Genomic DNA, 18,528 nt, shown 5'->3' on the forward strand with positions numbered 1-18,528 from the left:
AATCATTACTGTATTTCTTGAAAAAAGGATTGCTATAAAATTGTCAATGTGACAATCTACCTGTATGCAACGATGTGATCATATGATGTGTTCATAGTCATTCATGATAGTGATTCATGATTGTTGGTCCAATATACAATGGCAAAGCTCTCAGTCTCAGCGTTTCTTCCTGTGGATGGCCAGCAGTGACTCAGAGCTTAAAAGTATTAGTTTTCTTCACAGGGCTGGGATAAAAAGTACTGAGGGTAATTTTCCACCAAGGAACTCTACTTGAGTTTTGACATGGTATGAGATGTAGGCACAAGTAGGTAGGTGCTTAGTTCCAATAGGTCTGCAGTTGTGTAGGTTTAGTCAGGTTAGCTTAGATTAGGTTATGTTAGTTTTTTAATTTGCCAAGTGTCCATAAAAATGTGACCTGAGCAATGAGCATACCTGGATAACCTGACAGCTGACCTAACCTCAATCGTCACACATATTTGCAGCCTACCCAAGAGTCAAGACCTGCATAGCAGTAGCACCCAGTTATAGGTAGGTACTCACCCTAACTCAATCTTACCTGCTAACCTTCAACTTGCCTATAGTTAGCTCACCTTGCCAAGCTGCATCCAGGGAAACAGTCAACTGAGGAACTGGCTCATTGGGTGGCTGGTGTGACTGTGTGAGTCTGTGCATTTTAAGTGTTTCTTCTCTGAAGCTGCTCTGCACTTGTCATGTTAGATGCTCAGAAAATGTGGGAAATGATTACTTAACTACTCTAGTGCTTTGTTAATGCTCAAGACATGAACAAGTACAGATCCTGCAGGGTACAGCTATGAGTTAGGTGCTAGGTGAGTATGTTATGTGAATGTGCTGTTCCCTGTTTGACCATAGTAAGTATACAAACAAGCAAAGGGTCACAGTTATATTCAATCTCCACATAAACATACAACAAAAACGGCCATATAGCCTCACTCCGAACACACCACAAATAGCTTAAGCCTTTGCAGGCACAAAAATGCTTTGATTTACAGGACAGGTATACAATATAACCTCTGTCCATGGGGATCTTGCTGCCAAGTTGAGGTACGATGACTGAACTTCAGGATTGATCAACCTTTTCTTCTTAGCCACTGCTTATATACGAGAAAGACCAAATGCTTGTTTGTAAACTGCCTTGAAAATTTAATGATCCACCTTCAATTCTGACATGAAGGCACAAATAAAATAGTTCCCTCTCCTTTTGGAATACACAAAGCAAAATATTTAATAACTTCTAGTGGATGGACAAGAGCAATTAGCATAGCTTTCCCTCAAGCCCCTCACTGATAAACAACACTGACGCTTATTCGCTTCATATTTTGTAACAAACGCGCAAAAACTGCAATATAACAGCACTATATGCTTCTTGACAAAATGCAAAAGTAGTAAAAAAAATTAGCCCTGATGGCATTCATTCTTGATGGAAACGTAATGACAAAATATTTTGTAGTAACTATTAAATTTCGGCCGAAAACAGTGCACGGTTTCAAAAAGAATCATTCCAATGACGGTCCATTCTTGCGGTCCTGAAATCGCCACTATTTCCGGCCTCTCCAACGCAACTCGTTGTCCAGACGTAAATATGCATACCACAGCATGCTACAAAACGTTTTAGTCAAACGACAAACATTTAAAAATCGTTAGATATCTGCGCTGACGTCACACATTCAGAGGGGTATTCCTATGCATTAGCCCCTCTGAATCAAAATGCTGCAATTTTGAAATTCAATATTGCCGATTTAAAGGGACAGTATCATCGAAAAAAAAATCAATGTATGGAGCTGATTTTTTTTTTACTAGCATTTCTTATTTTTCTGAATCAGAAAAACATAGTTTGAGGACCGAACTTGGTGAAAAATATTGCAACCACATTTCATTTTCATGATTCATTTTCATGAGCGAACCACCACTATACAAGCATGGCCGCCAGTTTGGAAGCATGCAAAATTACTACAGAACTGGCGCAGATAATACATTATTGACGCTACGCTTACGGGGTCGTTCTTCTAATTGAGTTGTCCTTAGGGAGAGGTAGCCTTAGGTATTGCCTATAAAAATATCACGTGACAATTGGAGGGAGTGACAATTGGACGTGACAATTGACAATGGGAGAAAATATCACGTGACAATCACGTGATAAACGTCATACATTGGAGGGAGATTGTGATTCAAGCTGGAGGAATTCCTTTGTTGAGACGCTAGAATCCGAAGTGGAAGGAAACAGCGGAAATTGCCTACGACTATTTAATGAATTTAACGGTGATGAATAAGTGCGAAAAACGTTTTGGCTTTATAAAATTTGATGAAATGACCAGGGTAAAAGTTTTATTACTGGCGGTCAATTCAAAACGGCGCAAACATTTAAACAGTGAAGATAGTGAAGCACGATTCAAAGTGTGGTACACCTTTCGTACTTTGAGCGGCGATAGCGGGAAAATGGTGTGGAGCTTCGAGGATCGGTCTTCAGTTCCCGGACCAGAAAGGTGGGGTCTATGCAATGTCAAATTTCATCAAAATGGTGATACTGTCCCTTTAAGGCATTTCTCGATGTTGTGAGTGCCGAAACCAGTAATTGTGAGCCAGGGACCCCATTTTGGCTATCTCAACTCAAATCTAATGTTAAGGTGGGAGGGTCCTTAAGTGGTCTCTATGTGCTCCTCCGTCCTCGCCTAAAGCCCCTAAATTACCGCCGGGAGACCCTGACCTCATGACCCGTGACCTCTACCTTGACATTGACCTCCTAACCGAGGGTCAAGGATCGGGTACCGCATAAGTGGGGCGAGGGTTACCTGAAACTTCAAAGCATGCGTGCTCTTTGACAAAATACAACAAAGCTCATTTTTACCACATATGTCTTTATCGCTAACGTTTTGCAGCAAAATAAGGAAGCTACGTGGACTTTGCCGTCAAGGTGGCCAGCTGACTAGGAAGCTCAATATTTTATATCGATATAAAACGAAATAAACGCAAACTTGATGTAACTGTGGATTAAATATGCATTTTATATTTCAAAAATCTGAAAACATCGTCCGTAATGTTTTCAAAACAACTTAACATTTTTTTTCATTATAATGTTGTTTCCAATGTTCAAAGCCTCGAAATCGATACAGATCTCTTCGGCACCGTAAACAATCCAACATGGCGAAGAAAGCCGGTGCCTCCGTAAAAACAGCGTTAAATACCCCTTCTGGGGTATCAACGCTTCTAACTTTTGCAATATTAGCGTTAGCATGCGTGGCTGGTTTTTCAAGCCGGCTGTTTGCGGTTATTCGCTTTGAGAGTATCATCCATGAGTTTGATCCATGGTGAGGGTTCATTTGTGGCGCGCTGGGTTCGTTTACAATTACAGTGATTTTCGTTGAAACTTGGCTTTGTCTCATATATTTCTATTCAGTTTTTCTTGCTTTTAGGGCCAGCTAAATGAATTTCTTAAAGTCACATTGAAATATGCAGTTATGGGTGAAACCTAGTTCCGTAAATTGAGCCACTAACAGCTATAGATATGTCGGGTAAATATCTATGGAAATAAACAAATTTGTAGGGATCTTAACTGCTGGACAAAGATCATCATTTAAATTATTTTTTGATTTAGGTGGTGTGTAATTTGTTTGAATTTTCTGTTCATTTATTATCATTCAATTTTTTACTTGATCAAAGTAATTTGGATGTTTCATTAACTATTTATAGGATTATGTTAGCTATGTTTTCTTGGTAGCCATAAAGCAGGTGTTACACTTGTTTTTTTGCAACTAAGGAGAGGTGCTACACCCAGAGATGCTTTATAATCAAGCCAAACCAAGCCTAACTTATCCTGACCTAACCTTACCTAATACCTACAACCTAAAGCCTACAACCTACAGCCTAAAAACTACCACCGAAAACCCACTAACTACCTACAGTGCCTCTCCTTGGTTGCAAAAAAAAACAGTTGATGCCTGCTTTACTTCTACCATTTTCATCTTCTTGATAGTACCTACATGGACATAATCAGCTGGCAGTTGCTTGAAAATGTGTTGTTTTCCATAATCTTATGCAAATGCAGAGCATCAGTTATATTTAGCATGTTGATCAGAACAGAAAGGTCTTATCAAAATATTATAATAGTTGAAGTACATAATGACTTGCCTTTTTTGGGAAAATAAACTTTTATTTAAAGTTATATTTCATGGGAATTTTTCATTACCTTCCTCTGTCACTTCCTAACAACTTTTCAAAAGTATTTGCTTGATTTGGAAATTTTGAAGTTTGGTCATTGTTTTTTCTTGTCTTGCATGCCCATTCTTAGAGTGAATGGCAGCTTCTCTGCCACAGAGCAGGTGAAACATACAGTGAGTGTGTGCCTCCCACAGGTTCAACTACCGCTCCACAGCGTACATGGTGAAGCATGGATTCTACAACTTCCTCAACTGGTTCGACGAGCGTGCCTGGTACCCGCTGGGTCGGATTGTGGGCGGCACTGTCTACCCCGGGCTGATGCTGACCTCAGGTCTGATCCACCATGTACTTGACCTGCTCAACATCCCTGTCCACATCAGGGACATCTGTGTCTTCCTGGCACCCATCTTCAGGTGAGCAGTGTGGAGTGGTGGTGGTGTTTGTATGGAGGGTAACTGGGTGCTGGTTGCCTGTAATCAGGTACGGCGTTGCTGGATATGTAATATGTATGGACGTTCTGGTACATCAAGCTATGAAGTGTTGTTTTGTGTGTGTCTCTGCCTTTGTGTGCCATAATTGACTAAATGGGCTCAAAGTTAAGAAAAGACACTTCTCTTTCTTTATAAAATGAAAAACAATAAAAAATTATTTCCATCACCAACTGCAATCAGACAGCTGCAATTGTCACATTCCTCTGATTGAGTTTCCCCAACATAGCGTCTGACACTGATCGACGTGATCGTTACCTACGTTCCACCTGAGTGACCCCACCACACCCACCCATATTCCCTCTGACTGACCTCCCATGACCCCAGCAGGCTGACGGCGATCGCCACGCCCCTAACGGACTTATTTCCCCCATTCCAGCGGTCTGACGGCGATCGCCACGCCCCTAACTGACGTATTTCCCCCATTCCAGCGGTCTGACGGCGATCGCCACGTTCCTGCTGACGCGCGAGCTGTGGTCGACGGGCGCCGGCCTGTTCGCCGCCTGCTTCATCGCCATCGTGCCCGGATACATCAGTCGATCGGTGGCCGGCAGCTATGACAACGAGGGCATCGCCATCTTCGCGCTCATGTTCACCTACTTCCTCTGGGTAAGTGATCATGTTCACCTTGGTGAGTGACAATGATGGGTTAATGTCGCGCTGCAGGGTCTTCCTCGTGTTTGATACCTTCCTCTGAGTGAGGGACTGCGATGGATGGATCGATGATCGTACAGGGACGGAGTCGTGCGATTCTTCCTGGCGAGTGCCATGCCGATGGCAGTCGTGATGACGGTTGTACGGGACGTGTGGGGTCGGGGCGGGACCTTCGTCTTTGTGAGTGGCGGTGGCGATGGTATCTAGTCCAAGACGTGCCTGTGTTGCCTGTGTTGCCTGGCCAGTGTTGGGCTTTGCGTTCAGGTTCTGTAAGCCCCTATGTCGTCTACGCTGGTGCGAAACTTGAACTTACCGTCACACTGATTCTGTGGCGGATGTCACATCAACTCCGCATTTGTCCTTACGCGGCTCCGTCCTCCCCCTCTCCTTTTTCCGCTTCTTCCCATCTCTCTTTTCGCTGGCTCGGTTTCTATCGTCAGTGTCCACCGATCATCTCTGTTCTTGTCCTGTTTCGCACCTGCTGTCACTCGCCATTTACCGCCCGTCAAACACCCGCGGTCCCAAATGGCTGACGCCTGGCTGTTGGTGTTTTCCCTGTCCGCTTCCCGTTTTTCTCCGTTGTCCGTTATTCGTTCTCGGCTGTCCGTTACTGTCTTTTTCTGTCAACCGTAACATATCCCTGTTCCGTTCCTGTCTTTGTATGCACGTTCGGTCTGTTTTCCACCGCGTAGCCGGATACTCGTATCGAGCTGCAACTGACGTGGTCCGCACCCCGACAGCGAGCAAATGTGTGTGTGTATGCGGGGGAGGGAGGGGAGGGGGCTGTGATACCACGTCATACTACGGCATGTTTTGATTGTCACCTCATGCCTACCCTGAGTCACAAACCTCTTGATGCCATGTAGAAGTATATAATATAACGGTGGTCGAGGCCTGTGGTGGACTATTGCGGTGATTACTTTTTTGTATTGGTGACTCCAGCCTGTTTCGTAGTCAATATTTTACGCTAACCCGTGATGTCGCGATAACATTCATGGCCAAAAGTCAAGTCCTGAAGTCCTGAAGTCCTGAATGTAAATGAGTCGACGAAGCGCTCTGTCCGATTACCGTTTGAATTGAACAGTGAGCACTCTGCTGCATTGCTTTTGTCGAGGCTTTCTCTGTATGTGTGTTATTGATCAGTCTCGCTGCCCCTCCATATCGCGCAATCGATGAGTCGGTTAGCGCTGTAGTTGCAACAGGGCTGACGGTAGTCTCATCAATTCACGGGGACCTTACCGGCTTACCATTGTCCAGGTGTGGGGATTACCCGAGTACCCGTGCTGGTGTAAATATGGAAGTGCATTGTCATGGTCGACTGCCCCGGCCCCTTGAACGCCTCAGTGTCCGTAGTATGACAAAGTCCCACCTCTGTGCAGTGCGAATGTCAATTGCCCATCGGACGCACTTGGAACGGTTGTTTAACATCTTACACATGAATAACACTTTCCGCTTGTCTTCCCTGCGCGGTTGTTTATGAGCCATAAAAGTTGTGCTTATCGCCGATAATTACGGAATATTAGAGTTCGCATGGATATAAATTTATGCAGGAGCCGGTTGCCGCTCTTCAACGTTTGTCTATATCGCTATATTGTCACGTCAATCTTGTCCCGCCGATCTACCCCAATCTCATCACTCATGAATCACAGACTCTGACATCAAACAGTCCTTGTTCATTTCACGGTATTTCGATATGATTGAGCCCTGTTTGAATTATGAGTCCGCTTCACTGTACCGTGTCCGATCGGGTGGTTCCCCTTTTACCCGGGCTGATCAGCTGTCCATGTAAGTTATCCCTGGGCTGTACCGTTTTTTTTAACCCACACAATACGTTTATCTCTTAGCCTGATGTCATGTTGTACCGGGTTGTGTCATGTGTAACCTGTCCGATGGGTGTGCCGTTAAACCTAACACTAGGCCATACCATTTCCGATCGGTGTTCCTCAACTGAACCTGACCGATGTGACCTGACGTGGCGTCTTATTGTCTGATCAGTGTTTCATACCGCCGTGACCTGACGCCGGACCGGTGTGATGTGTGTTCCAGGTGCGCTCCGTGAAGACGGGATCAGTGTACTGGGCCTCATTGACTGCGCTCAGCTACTTCTACATGGTGAGACACCGGAAAGGGATGAGGTTGTGCCTAGACGTGAGTGGGGAGTTTATGCGAATGGCGAGAAAAACATGAGACAGTCTAATGCAAGATTAGAAGCATAGGCAATGCATTTTGGCACAACGCAGCATGCCAGCCCTCAACTTAGCTTCATGGTTTTATCTAGCATTTAAAGACTATGTCGGTATTGTTAAAATTGAAATTTGGGAGTGGACGCCGTGGCACCAAGTTCATCAAAATATCCTCTGTGATATCTAGAAGGTGTACACCTTCGCTCGAACGCGCGCCAACCCCATCACCATTCCCCGAGGTGCTCTGGTGTGACCCAGTGCAAACAGCGGCCGCCTGCCAGCCGCGGCGGGCGGCTGTTTCTTGCCACGCCTGGCGGCTATTTGGGCCGGACACAGGCGGGCCCACACACACAATGGACACACAGTCAACACACAGATACCCGCCCCCAGGACCGGCGCCCTGTCTTATCAGCCTGCATGCCGTCTCCGTCCCGCGGCCGGCGCTATTTGCTCAGTGTGATTGACGACTAAATTTGCGGGTCACCGGAGTCGCCGGACAGTTTTTGCGTAACACCGCTGGTTGGTTTGCGGTAAATGAAAGGCTGCATCGGCGTATGACGGGAAGTGAAAAGTATCGAGCTGGTAGGGCACGGTTGTATGAGGGAAGAAGGTGATGCTTGAAATGAGCGACCCGAAATTATTGTGTCGGAATGATCGATAGGGCTTGACTGTGCTGTCATTGAACGAGTGAAGTGATTTTAGCTGTTCAGTTTTACTTCTGCCAAAGGAAGCTAGAGTGACCTAGCTTTGGTCATAGACCTCGGTATACCGAAGCCTGTGCTCTGGGCTTATCGTACTGCGTAGCGAGCATGAATGTTTAATTATCGCTGCAAGTTATATCTCACGGAAGCTACCCAGACCTTATGGTTCGTTAGGTACTTCCTTTTCCGAGTTTGATATTTTTCTACATCGGTGCTACTGCAACGGTATAAGTTTGCGTGCACCTCTAGTGTCGTTCTTATTAGCAGTCGGATAACGTTTAATAGCCCTTCCTACCGCGGATGCGATCTCACCGAAATAGCTGTTGTCGGTCTCACCAGCCCTCACCGGTTATGAATGGCTGCCGGCGCAGCACCTACCCGGTACCGTCCGGTTCACCGAGAAGTTGGAATGGGAGAACCTGCAGCTGGCGTATTTTGAACCAATGCTTAGCAGTAGCACCGCCTGAAAGCCAGCTTCTTCCCAGCTATGTATTTCACACTCCTTTTGAACCAGCACACCGGGCTTCTTTCGATCGCCCTGACTGTAACCTCTCGAGATGAATTCCCCTGCCTGGCTCGTGGGGTGAGAGATCTTCTATCTTTCCGTTCGTAGTTTCTTTTTTTCTGAAAGACTCCACCTGTAGTGTGACCGACCCCTTTTGCCGGCGCTTAGAGGTAGTGCCGTTGCTGTAAGAGGTTTTCCGATCGGTCCGAATGTAGTACACTCATGTGAAAGCTCCAACACTGACTGACCGTTCCTCTGTGACAGGTGTCAGCCTGGGGTGGCTACGTGTTCATCATCAACCTGATCCCGCTGCACGTCTTCGCGCTGATGCTGATGGGGCGGTACTCGACGCGCCTCTACACGGCCTACACGACCTTCTTCATCCTGGGTCTGCTGTGCTCCATGCAGATTCCGTTTGTCGGCTTCCAACCGATCCGGACCAGCGAGCACATGGCTTCGGCCGGTAAGTACCGGACTAGCGAGTGCGCTATATTGTGTCCGTATTCCCTTCCGAACCAGCGAGCTTCGGCGTCGGCTTTTGGCCGGTAAGTGTTATAGCGTGCGTACCACCAGCGAACACATGGCTTCGGCCGGTGAAATTATTTGCGTACCAGTGAGCATAAATTGCTGGCTGGTGAGTTTCGTACTTTTTGGGGACGAAAATTACGTCTAGACTAACAAATTATTTATTGGACACGGCTGCAGGGCACTGTGGGTGTCAGCCGTCCGCTCAGCCGTGTAAGCTCGCTGATCAGAACGGTGTGGACTGTGGGTATCCCCCCGTCCCTAGCGTACGATTTCCCCAGGGGTGTCGGTGCCGGCCAGCCGACCCAAGGGACCCCGAGGGTGGCTTGCTCAGCACACAGCTCAGCATCCCTCTGTCACTGCTGACATTTACCCAATGTCGCAGCGGGAGGGGCGTGCCCGCCTGGATAGACTGTACACTGTTCGCGGGTAGTAAAAATGGGCGAAGACCGGTGCCCGCTTGGGGATAGGTGTGAAAGGTTGTGTTTAATTTTTGCCGCTCAGGGTGAAGTATGGTTGTGTAGGACGTTGTTGCATTCTTGGAGAGGTAGGTTGAACAAAGTGCCTCATTGTTTCGGTTGATATTGTCATAGTTTATGTTGTTTGAGGTGTCTGTTGGCAAACGTTTGTATTCGACGTCATGTAATGGCACACTTGGGGCCAGATGTGGGTGTAATTGTCATGTAAATTATGGTACCATCGCCCACTCGAAGACGTCGGTGACTGCACCTTTATTGCGACCTTTAAATCCTACGCACCCCTTGAAACTCGATACGACCATCATACCCATCCGGCAGTTGGAACTCCCACTGATTCAACGTCACTTCTGTTCGTTAACCATCCTCCCCTTCTCGACAGTCCGACTTTGTCCCCCTATTCTGGACCAGTATCACCACATTCACACTAATTTCTCGTTCCATTTCCAGGTGTGTTCGCGCTCATCAACGCGTTCGCGCTGCTCAAGTACCTGCAGCCGTTCGTGAGCAGGGCGCAGCTGCGGCACTTTTTCCTGGTGGCGGCCGCCGGCTCGGCGGCTCTGGTGTTCCTGGCCGTGGTGGGCCTGACGTACGCCGGAGTCATCGCCCCCTGGAGCGGCCGGTACGTGAGGGGGGGGGGGGGTCATCTGGGCTCCCTGACGCGAGTAATCAGTCATCGTGTTTGGGAATGGAGAGGTATAATGTGACACGTGACTTGGGAGGGGGATGTGTTTTGGAAATGGTTGTCAGGTCGGGAAATGGTTCGTCCCGGAGACGGAAATTTGGGTGACTAATGGTATCTGGTTAATAGGTCCGGGAGTCGAGCTGGAACTGTTTTTGAACTGACGAACACATTGTCCTGACAAACGCTTCCCGTCCTGACTAATTCCCAACCCGGATCCGAAGTTTCCTGTCAGGATGGTTTGTGCCGGCCAGGTCTGTAAATGATAGCAGCTGTGCACACTGCACAATCTGAATGTTTTCTTGATTGTCGTGCGCCGAATATGCCCTGACGTAAGCTGGTGTTCCGTCTGTTACACGCCGTCATGTGTAACATTTGTGCACTCTTCGCCTCTCCTCCAGGTTCTATTCGCTCTGGGACACGGGCTACGCCAAGATCCACATTCCTATCATCGCCTCTGTGTCGGAGCATCAGCCGACCACCTGGTTCAGCTTCTTCTTCGACCTGCACATCCTGGTGCTCACCTACCCGGTGGGACTGTGGTACTGCATCAAAAACATCAACGACGAACGCGTCTTCAGTGAGTTGGACGGTCGGGTGTAGAGCTTGGAAGAAGCTGTAATGTATAAGGCTAGTGTGGTTCAGTCTTGGTGGCTACTATTGAGGAACCGTTTATGCTAGCAGCTGCCGTGGTTCGGTAGCGGTTCCAGTTAGCTTCTCGTCACCTTCAACTTCCCACACACCATACCTGTCATGGCTTTCTGCCCATATATAATCACTCCTGGTCTCCCCACAGTCGTGCTGTACCTACGCCGTCCCCTTTCACTGTTTTCCCTGACCGCTATCTCCATCTGATCATTTCGACTGCTCTCCGTCTCCGCCGATAGCCGTATTGTACTCCGTCTCTTTGACAGCTAATGTCGTCCCTCTGCCCTTTAACCTGTCTGACCGCCCCCCTCCCCATCCACAGTCGTGCTGTACGCCGTCTCTGCCGTCTACTTTGCCGGCGTCATGGTGCGCCTGATGCTGACGCTGACGCCGGTCGTGTGCGTCCTCTCTGCCATCGCATTCAGCCAGTTCTTCAGTCTGTACCTGCGGGAGGAGCGGGACGGCTCGTCCGGGGACAGTGATGATGATGACCCGGCCAACGGCAACAAACAGCTCTACGATAAGGTGGGTGGACGGGGAACGAGGATTTTTGTGTGTTTGATTCCGTATTATTGTATTGGTGGATGTATTTCTTCCGTCTTCCACGCTGGCCTCTTGTCCTGTCGTGCGATGTTTACCCATGGGCCATGGCTGAGATTGATGGAGCAGTTAGACCGTGCGCGGCTCATGCAACATTCGTCCTCCACCCTGTGAACCCGCCCTTGACCCTGCCCCGTCGTCCCTCCATTCCACCAGGCCGGAAAGCTGCGCAAGATGCGCCACGAGCGGCAGTCAGCCGAGTCGGACGGCCTGGGCATGAACGTGCGGACCCTCAGCCTGGTGGCCGTCATCATGATGCTGATGATGTTCGCCGTGCACTGCACCTGGGTCACCAGCAACGCCTACAGCAGCCCCAGCATCGTGCTGGCCTCCTACAGCGGCGGGTAAGACTGTCGAGTTGGGATGAGGAGCAACGTCTGCCAGCTGGGGTGCGGTGGGGCAGACTTTGACGAGCAGGGCTTTGGCGTGCTCGGGGAAGATAGGATGGTGACCGGGATGGTGGTAGTTTGCTGTTCTAGGACGATGGATGATGTACTACAGAGAAGATTGGTCGGTATCGACTTTATCCTAGATTGCTAACTAGCAATCCAGGAATACATGAACTTACGTACATATGTGCTGATAGGAAGTTAGTTTTGAAGTTTACATACAGCGTTTAGATTCCGTTTTGTTTTGCCAAAAGTTAGTAATAGATACTATATTTAGGACTGATATGTGCTTTCTTCCTGGGTTAGTTTTGCGATGCCCCACTTACAGACTAGTTGCGCCTTACTACAGTAAATCATTCGCGAAGTCGGCTTGTCTGCCGCATTGCACCGTCCCAGTTCACTCTATGTGGAGTAGATCATAGCGTGACCTCGAGCCTGTAACTTCTCTCACCCCTCCAGATGAGGAAACAAACGGTCCGTCTTCCCGGTCCGTTCACTGACCCCTGACCCTCCGTTGCAGGGAGAGGAACATCCTGGACGATTTCCGCGAGGGCTACTACTGGCTGTGGCAGAACACGCCCGAGGACGCCCGCGTTATGTCCTGGTGGGACTACGGCTACCAGATAGCGGGCATGGCTAACCGCACCACGCTGGTCGATAACAACACGTGGAACAACAGCCACATCGCACTGGTGAGGATGACTGCTGTTACAGCCGCGCAGTTCCCCGCTCCTCCAACGGACGTAAAATGCGGTAACGGATGCAGAATGTAGTTACTAACGGATGTGGAATGTACTAACATCTGCTGAATAGCGAGCACTTGGCCAGCCATTGTTCAACGCAGTCAAACGGTCGCACAATATGGCACTTACCAACTCACATCAGTAAACACATCGTATGCTCACACCATTGTCTGCGTATTTGTAGTAGATGATGTCAGGAAGAAAGCTCAGTTATGTGTCAGGGAGTAGGGTTATGAGCTGGACCTCTCTCGAACGCCGCTGATTGTTCTATAGTTTACCGTTTGCGGCTTTCTGAAGTGTTTGACCTGTACTGGCTTTGTCGGTTTTCGTTACATTAATTTCGTCCTGTCTTTCAGCGCCGTGGAGTTGTGTCGTATTTATACAGTATATATCTTCAGGAGCGTATCAAATTGCCTCAGTCCGTTACACCTTACGGAAAACCACCCGTTTTGGAGGCTACACAGACTGTTCTCATCGAAAAAATTTTGACCATTATAGCGCTTGCTTATTAATTTGAAAAACGCTTGCGTTATGTGCATCCGTTATCTGTGACTGACCACCATGACGCCGGTCTGACCTGTGCCGTGTCTCTGCCCGTTCCTCAGGTGGGCAAGGCCATGTCGTCCAACGAGAGTGCCGCCTACGAGATTATGACGGCGCTCGACGTGGACTACGTGCTGGTCATCTTCGGTGGAGTGATCGGTGGGTGGGACGGTGGGCTCGAGATGAGTGGGCCGGGTCGGATGAGGGCCGGAGTAATCGGTGGTTGCAACGGTTGGACTAGCTGGCCTTACGGTGGAGCATTTACGGCTAAACTTGGTCTTTGAATGATACATACATAAAATGCTTGAAGAAGTCGACATTAAAGTGTTTTTTTTAAATTGTTTTAAAGTGTTTTTTAGTGTTATCGACATATTTAAAGTTGCACAGTGCTGAGTCAGTTTTCTCAAATATTATTATATTGATTTTTTTCCTAAATTGTGGGATTTCGAAGAGTTCTTATATCCCGCTAGCGAGACTAAATAATATCCTGTTAATTAGGCAGGTTAATATGCGGATCTATTTAAGGAGCTTTGCTGAGTCATGGCGCTTATTGATCTTGTATAATTGTATATGCATACAGCAATGCATATCACAACCGCACTATTATTTCACATTAACCGTGATCCTTCATCTCTCACCGCACCCACCTCTTCCTGCGGCAGGCTACTCCGGCGACGACATCAACAAGTTCCTGTGGATGGTGCGTATCGCCGAGGGCGAGCACCCGCAGGATATCAAGGAGAGCGACTTTTTCACCGAGCGCGGCGAGTTCCGCGTCGACTCGGGCGGATCGCGGACGCTGCTCAACTGTCTCATGTACAAACTGTCCTACTACAGATTCGGAGAGATGAAGGTGGGCGCTCAATGCTTTTTTCGTCAATTTATATTCCATTTTCTGGGCGCTACTGGTCAGTGATGCAGTAGGCGCCCGAAAGCTCAAATGTCCACCTGACCTATCACATACTTTTCTCTAGGGTGGTGTACATTTCTGCTGCCTGTTTGGCTACAAAATATGAAATACTTCTCTGAATATCGGTAGAGTAGTAATGTCGGTAAGAGTTATTGGTCATATCACTATTTGTTTTGGGAATTTACCGGTGTTTATCGGTACCTGCTGCCGCCTTTTTTTTGTTACGGACTACCGTGCGTCACCTGACTGACTGACCAACCCTGTCCGATCCACAGACTGACTACCGCGTGCCGGCCGGCTACGATCGCACCAGGAACGCCGAGATCGGCAACAAGAACATCGCGCTCACCTACCTGGAGGAGGCCTACACCACCGAGCATTGGCTGGTGCGGATATACAGGTGGGTACGATAGGATCATGATTATACAGTATACACCACCGAGCACTTGCTGGTGCGGATATACAGGTGAGTACGACACGATTACACCGTATACAGTATACACCACCGAGTTAATATTGGCTGGTACGGATATACAGGTGGGTACGATGCTTAAATCAGTGGCAACTGGCAGCTGATGTGGATACACAAACTATCATAAACTGGTGGATTGGTCGGACAGTTTGACTTACACTGCTTGCATTGTGCGTCTAAATGGTCACCGGACAGATTTAGGCTGTCGAGTACTTATTCCAGTCTTTTTACGAGTCATGTTGTGGAACCTAGTTGACTGACAGAGTGGTTCTCTCTTTGCACAGGGTGAAGAAGCCTGACGAGTTTAACCGTCCGAGTATACCAAAGAGGGAGAGGCGCATCAAGCGAGGCAAGGTGACACTCTCCAAGAAGGTAAGACATCAACTATCCGGCTTATATTAATTCTTCTTATTGTTACCCTTGTGCTTTCTCTAAGTACTTGATATATTCGTCTAAGATATTTACACGTCTTCAAACGTTGGTGGCCAATTTTGCTAATGCGTCTGTTTCCCTGCATATTGCCAGGATTCGGTGAGCCACTGAGTATGTTTTGGTGCCTTTTCTCTGCACGCGCTCCCGGCGCGTGGCTTTGTATCTGGCAGTGGAGCATGCTGGGTATTTGGTGGCACTGTGCCGGTTTCTAGTCCTTTTGTGTGATTTTTTCGCTGCTATGCTTTTGTTCTTCGTCATCCTGCTGGGTCTTGCGTGTGACGGTTCAATGCCACGTCAGGCCGGCGTGTGGCACTCAATACATATACCTACATATGCACGGTTGTTGCGCACTGAATACCACACTGCGGGTAACCCTTCGTGCATCCGCCAAGGTTGTGACCGAGTCCAGTCTTGTGTGCTTGGTTTGCCGCACGCCTGGTCCCCGAGTGTTAAGTTGTTTGTTCGACCAAGCAAATATGGGAATCAGCAATAATTATGCTTCCGTGTCGGTTTAGAGATGTCGTTTACTTGATGTTCACATTGTTTAGTTGTTGATTAATGTTTTTCTTTTTGCCTTCCCTATGCTGACCCATGCTCCTTTCCCTCAGACGGCAAAGAGGCGCCGCGGATCGCTGAAGGACCAGCCCGTGGTGGTCAAGGGCCGGAAGCCAGCTGCCAGGGCGTAGGTGGCGCTGCAGTCGCCATGATAGGTGGCGCCACAGTCATAGGTGACGCTCCTGCGGTGAGCGCCGTCCGAGTCCTGCCGGTAGAAACTTTCAGACGATAAAAGAGGAATGTCATTCGTTCGGTTCAGCTGTCCTGGTCAGTCTCTGTATCAAATTACGTAACATGTGATGCCGCTGTGTATCGAGTGTAGTTTAGGTGGACGACGCTATATCAGGGTGAGACTGTGGCTCGCTGGCAGTCTCTAGTTTTGTTTATTTGTGTGATCACTAAGCACTGTGCTGAACGTAAACCATCTACCACAACACTATTTGCATATGGTCGCGAGACTGCGCCGGCGTTGTGCCATGCACGGTCGGCTAAGGTCGAATTCCCGATGCAGTATCAGGCTGGCGCCACTTGGGCCCCCTGTCCAGTGACGATACCCGGGCCTCCTCGGTCTGTCTCCTGAAAACCGAAGGCACGGTACCCCCGGCCAGCGTCGGCCGGCGACAGACGCTGTTCCCCGGCGCTGCAGGGACCAGGGGACCTCCGTGATCAGTGTGTGGCCCGGTACGGGGTCTCACCCCAGCGGCCAGTGCAGGACGGCACGGGCGCACGGTTGTGAGGGACAGTGACGGACGGTAGACGGCGGTGGCGGCGACTGATTCGGCCCCGCTGACGGACGGGGGTGATCGGGAGTCACAACGGGCGCACGGCGCGCCAATTCCACCGCGGGGATCCGGCGCGCGCGCGCGCTGCGTGCCCCGCGGCACTGAGTGATGCCTTATTTTGTGGTAAACGTTCCGGGCGCGTCGGCCGAAAGTGCGCCGTTTGCTGTTGGGTTTTGCGCGATTGGGGGACAGGCACGTGACTGGATCCCGGTCCCGGGTCCCGGGCGGGAGGTGCAGTAGGCCGGTGGTGGGTGTCCGGATCCCGGGTCCTCGCCGGACCAGGGCACGTGTCTGACTGTGGTTTCTTTTGTCACGAAAAGTGCAACTGCCTGCAATCTGCGTGCGTGCGTGGGTGGGGAGTGTGGGCTCGTGCTCTTGTTGGTGTTAAATACATTTTATTAAATACCAGCTGCATTCGGTGATGCTATTTACTGGGCTAGTTAGAAGAGGTTGTTGGCGGCCCGGATGGCTGTCTGCGTCACTTGGTTTGCACATGTGTTTCCTGTCGAGTTTAGGGATGGGTGAGTCAGCGTCACACTCGCAGCTAAGTGGATCGATGCAGTGTACTGGGATAGAAAGGGTGTGAGTGAGTCTCCGTGCTGTGACAGCTCTGTTCTGTCAATTTTGAGGGAAATAATGTGCGCTCGTGCTTTGGTTTTGCTCGAAGACGTCCGTCTCCGCTGCTCGCACTGGTGGATCCAAGTGGGAAGTGGGAGCCGGGGGTTCAAGGGCTATGGCTTCCCCAAGAGTAGGCATGTGTTTGTTCGTGACCTCAAAGGACCCTCCCCTGGTCAAAATCGCTCGTGCCGGTCAACAATTTTCGGCAGTTGCCCTGTCATTCCTCTCAACTACGGACTCTTATAGCAAAAGATCCGTGCTTACTCCGTGATCGCTGCTTATCTTTTATTTGGCGGAAAATCAAATTAATTTAGGTATAGCTAAGTATTTGCGAGGTATTGAGCCTAAGCGTGTGCGATCGAAGCGAGGTGCAAATTTTACTCACTCTGCGCGTTGCAGCCTTGCAACTCTCGCATAGTATTCCGGCGCTTTTTACTAAATCGATATAAAATTTTGGTTGCCCAATGTTCATTTTCGTTATTGGTGACCACGAGACACCATATTGTTGTCGCGGTTGAGGACGAACGGGTCAGATGTGTCTATTTTTGCACCCATCTGTCCGCGGGCGGACCGGGCGAGAATGAGGACAAGCTGGCACGGCACCTCGCGGGCCCCGGGGGCTCTTGACGTTTTCGCGGCGGTCGCTCGCGGGCCGGCGGACGGGTCCGTGGCCAGTCTCGAATAACTGCTGGTGTGCGCGGTGTGGCTGCCGGGGCTCGCGCGTGGCCCGTGGACTGCATGGTTCTGTGAGCCGGGCTCGGGGAGCGGCGTGAGGTGGACGGTTCCCACGCTCGGTTTCCACCTGTTGGTCGTCGATAGAGAATTCCGTACCGTAATGTCAACAACTCGCTCGCAGCCGCAGTCTGGGCCCAATGGGAATAAGGCGTCGCAATCGCCGCCGCCTTCCCCGCTGAAGATGTCCGAGATAAAACCGGAATTTATTGCAAGATCAGTTCGAAAACATGCTGGAAGGGCGAAAGAAAGGGTGAGTACTCATTTATATTTGCTTAGTTCTAAGTTATTTTCGTAGTTATTGCCTTACATCGGTATTTAGAACGAACTGCCCGTTGTGAAATGTGGTTTCAACGTCGACGTGGTACCCCTGACAGTATTAGCAGGTATTTATGGGTAAAATTAATAAAGAAACAAATTTTTCACTCAATTATACAGTGAAATGTATGTTTTACACATGTCAGGGTTCTCAATCCCTAGTAGGCCTTGCTTTTTTAATTTCATGGTGGTGATCCGAAGCATGGTAATGCAATCTTGTGGTGGTGGAATAACGAGTGCCCAGAGGTCAGGAGCCAAGGTGAAGCTGCACATGTGATTCAACAGATGGTGCTAGCTCTGAGCTGTGCATGATGCCAAGATAAGCTGACCCAAAAATAAGCTGCCAGTCCAGGCCAACGGTGCTGTGGCTGCCCCTTCTCTTGAGTGTGGGTGTTATGC

General features: G+C 49.1%; 2 protein-coding genes across 15 annotated transcripts in view; both read left to right on the forward strand.

Moving 5' to 3' along the window:
• The first annotated feature begins 2,387 nt into the window (after window positions 1-2,387).
• On the forward strand, window positions 2,388-16,869 carry LOC122387432 (dolichyl-diphosphooligosaccharide--protein glycosyltransferase subunit STT3B-like). Of its 2 annotated transcripts, none has more exons than XM_043377616.1 (15): window positions 2,388-2,501; window positions 4,368-4,586; window positions 5,093-5,270; window positions 7,362-7,427; window positions 8,969-9,167; window positions 10,156-10,327; window positions 10,789-10,967; window positions 11,358-11,560; window positions 11,792-11,979; window positions 12,545-12,716; window positions 13,373-13,469; window positions 13,973-14,163; window positions 14,496-14,620; window positions 14,977-15,064; window positions 15,733-16,869. In XM_043377616.1, exons 1-15 carry the CDS (start codon window positions 2,455-2,457, stop codon window positions 15,808-15,810), a joined length of 2,202 nt encoding a protein of 733 aa, XP_043233551.1. In that variant the 5' UTR covers window positions 2,388-2,454; the 3' UTR covers window positions 15,811-16,869. The 2 variants fall into 2 exon arrangements, with proteins under 2 accessions (XP_043233551.1, XP_043233552.1); XM_043377617.1 differs by lacking the exon at window positions 2,388-2,501 and adding an exon at window positions 3,125-3,323.
• A 793-nt stretch (window positions 16,870-17,662) lies between these two features.
• Window positions 17,663-18,528, forward strand: part of LOC122387433 (myc box-dependent-interacting protein 1-like) — a 36,458-nt gene continuing 35,592 nt past the window's right edge. For 5 of the 13 annotated variants that reach the window (XR_006257589.1, XR_006257590.1, XR_006257591.1 and 2 more), the window contains exon 1: window positions 17,675-18,064. Coding sequence is in view for 6 of the 13 variants with exons in the window: in XM_043377620.1 (XP_043233555.1) it covers window positions 17,915-18,064 (150 nt within the window). In the remaining 7 variants the exon portion in view is untranslated. Of the gene's footprint in view, window positions 18,065-18,528 lie in introns of all 13 variants that reach the window. The other 8 variants (XR_006257592.1, XR_006257593.1, XM_043377622.1 and 5 more) reach the window with 3 other exon arrangements.

This window comes from Amphibalanus amphitrite, unplaced genomic scaffold (assembly GCF_019059575.1).
Source record: "Amphibalanus amphitrite isolate SeventyFive unplaced genomic scaffold, NRLGWU_Aamphi_draft 000286F_arrow, whole genome shotgun sequence".
In the NCBI taxonomy this organism is placed as follows: domain Eukaryota; kingdom Metazoa; phylum Arthropoda; class Thecostraca; order Balanomorpha; family Balanidae; genus Amphibalanus; species Amphibalanus amphitrite.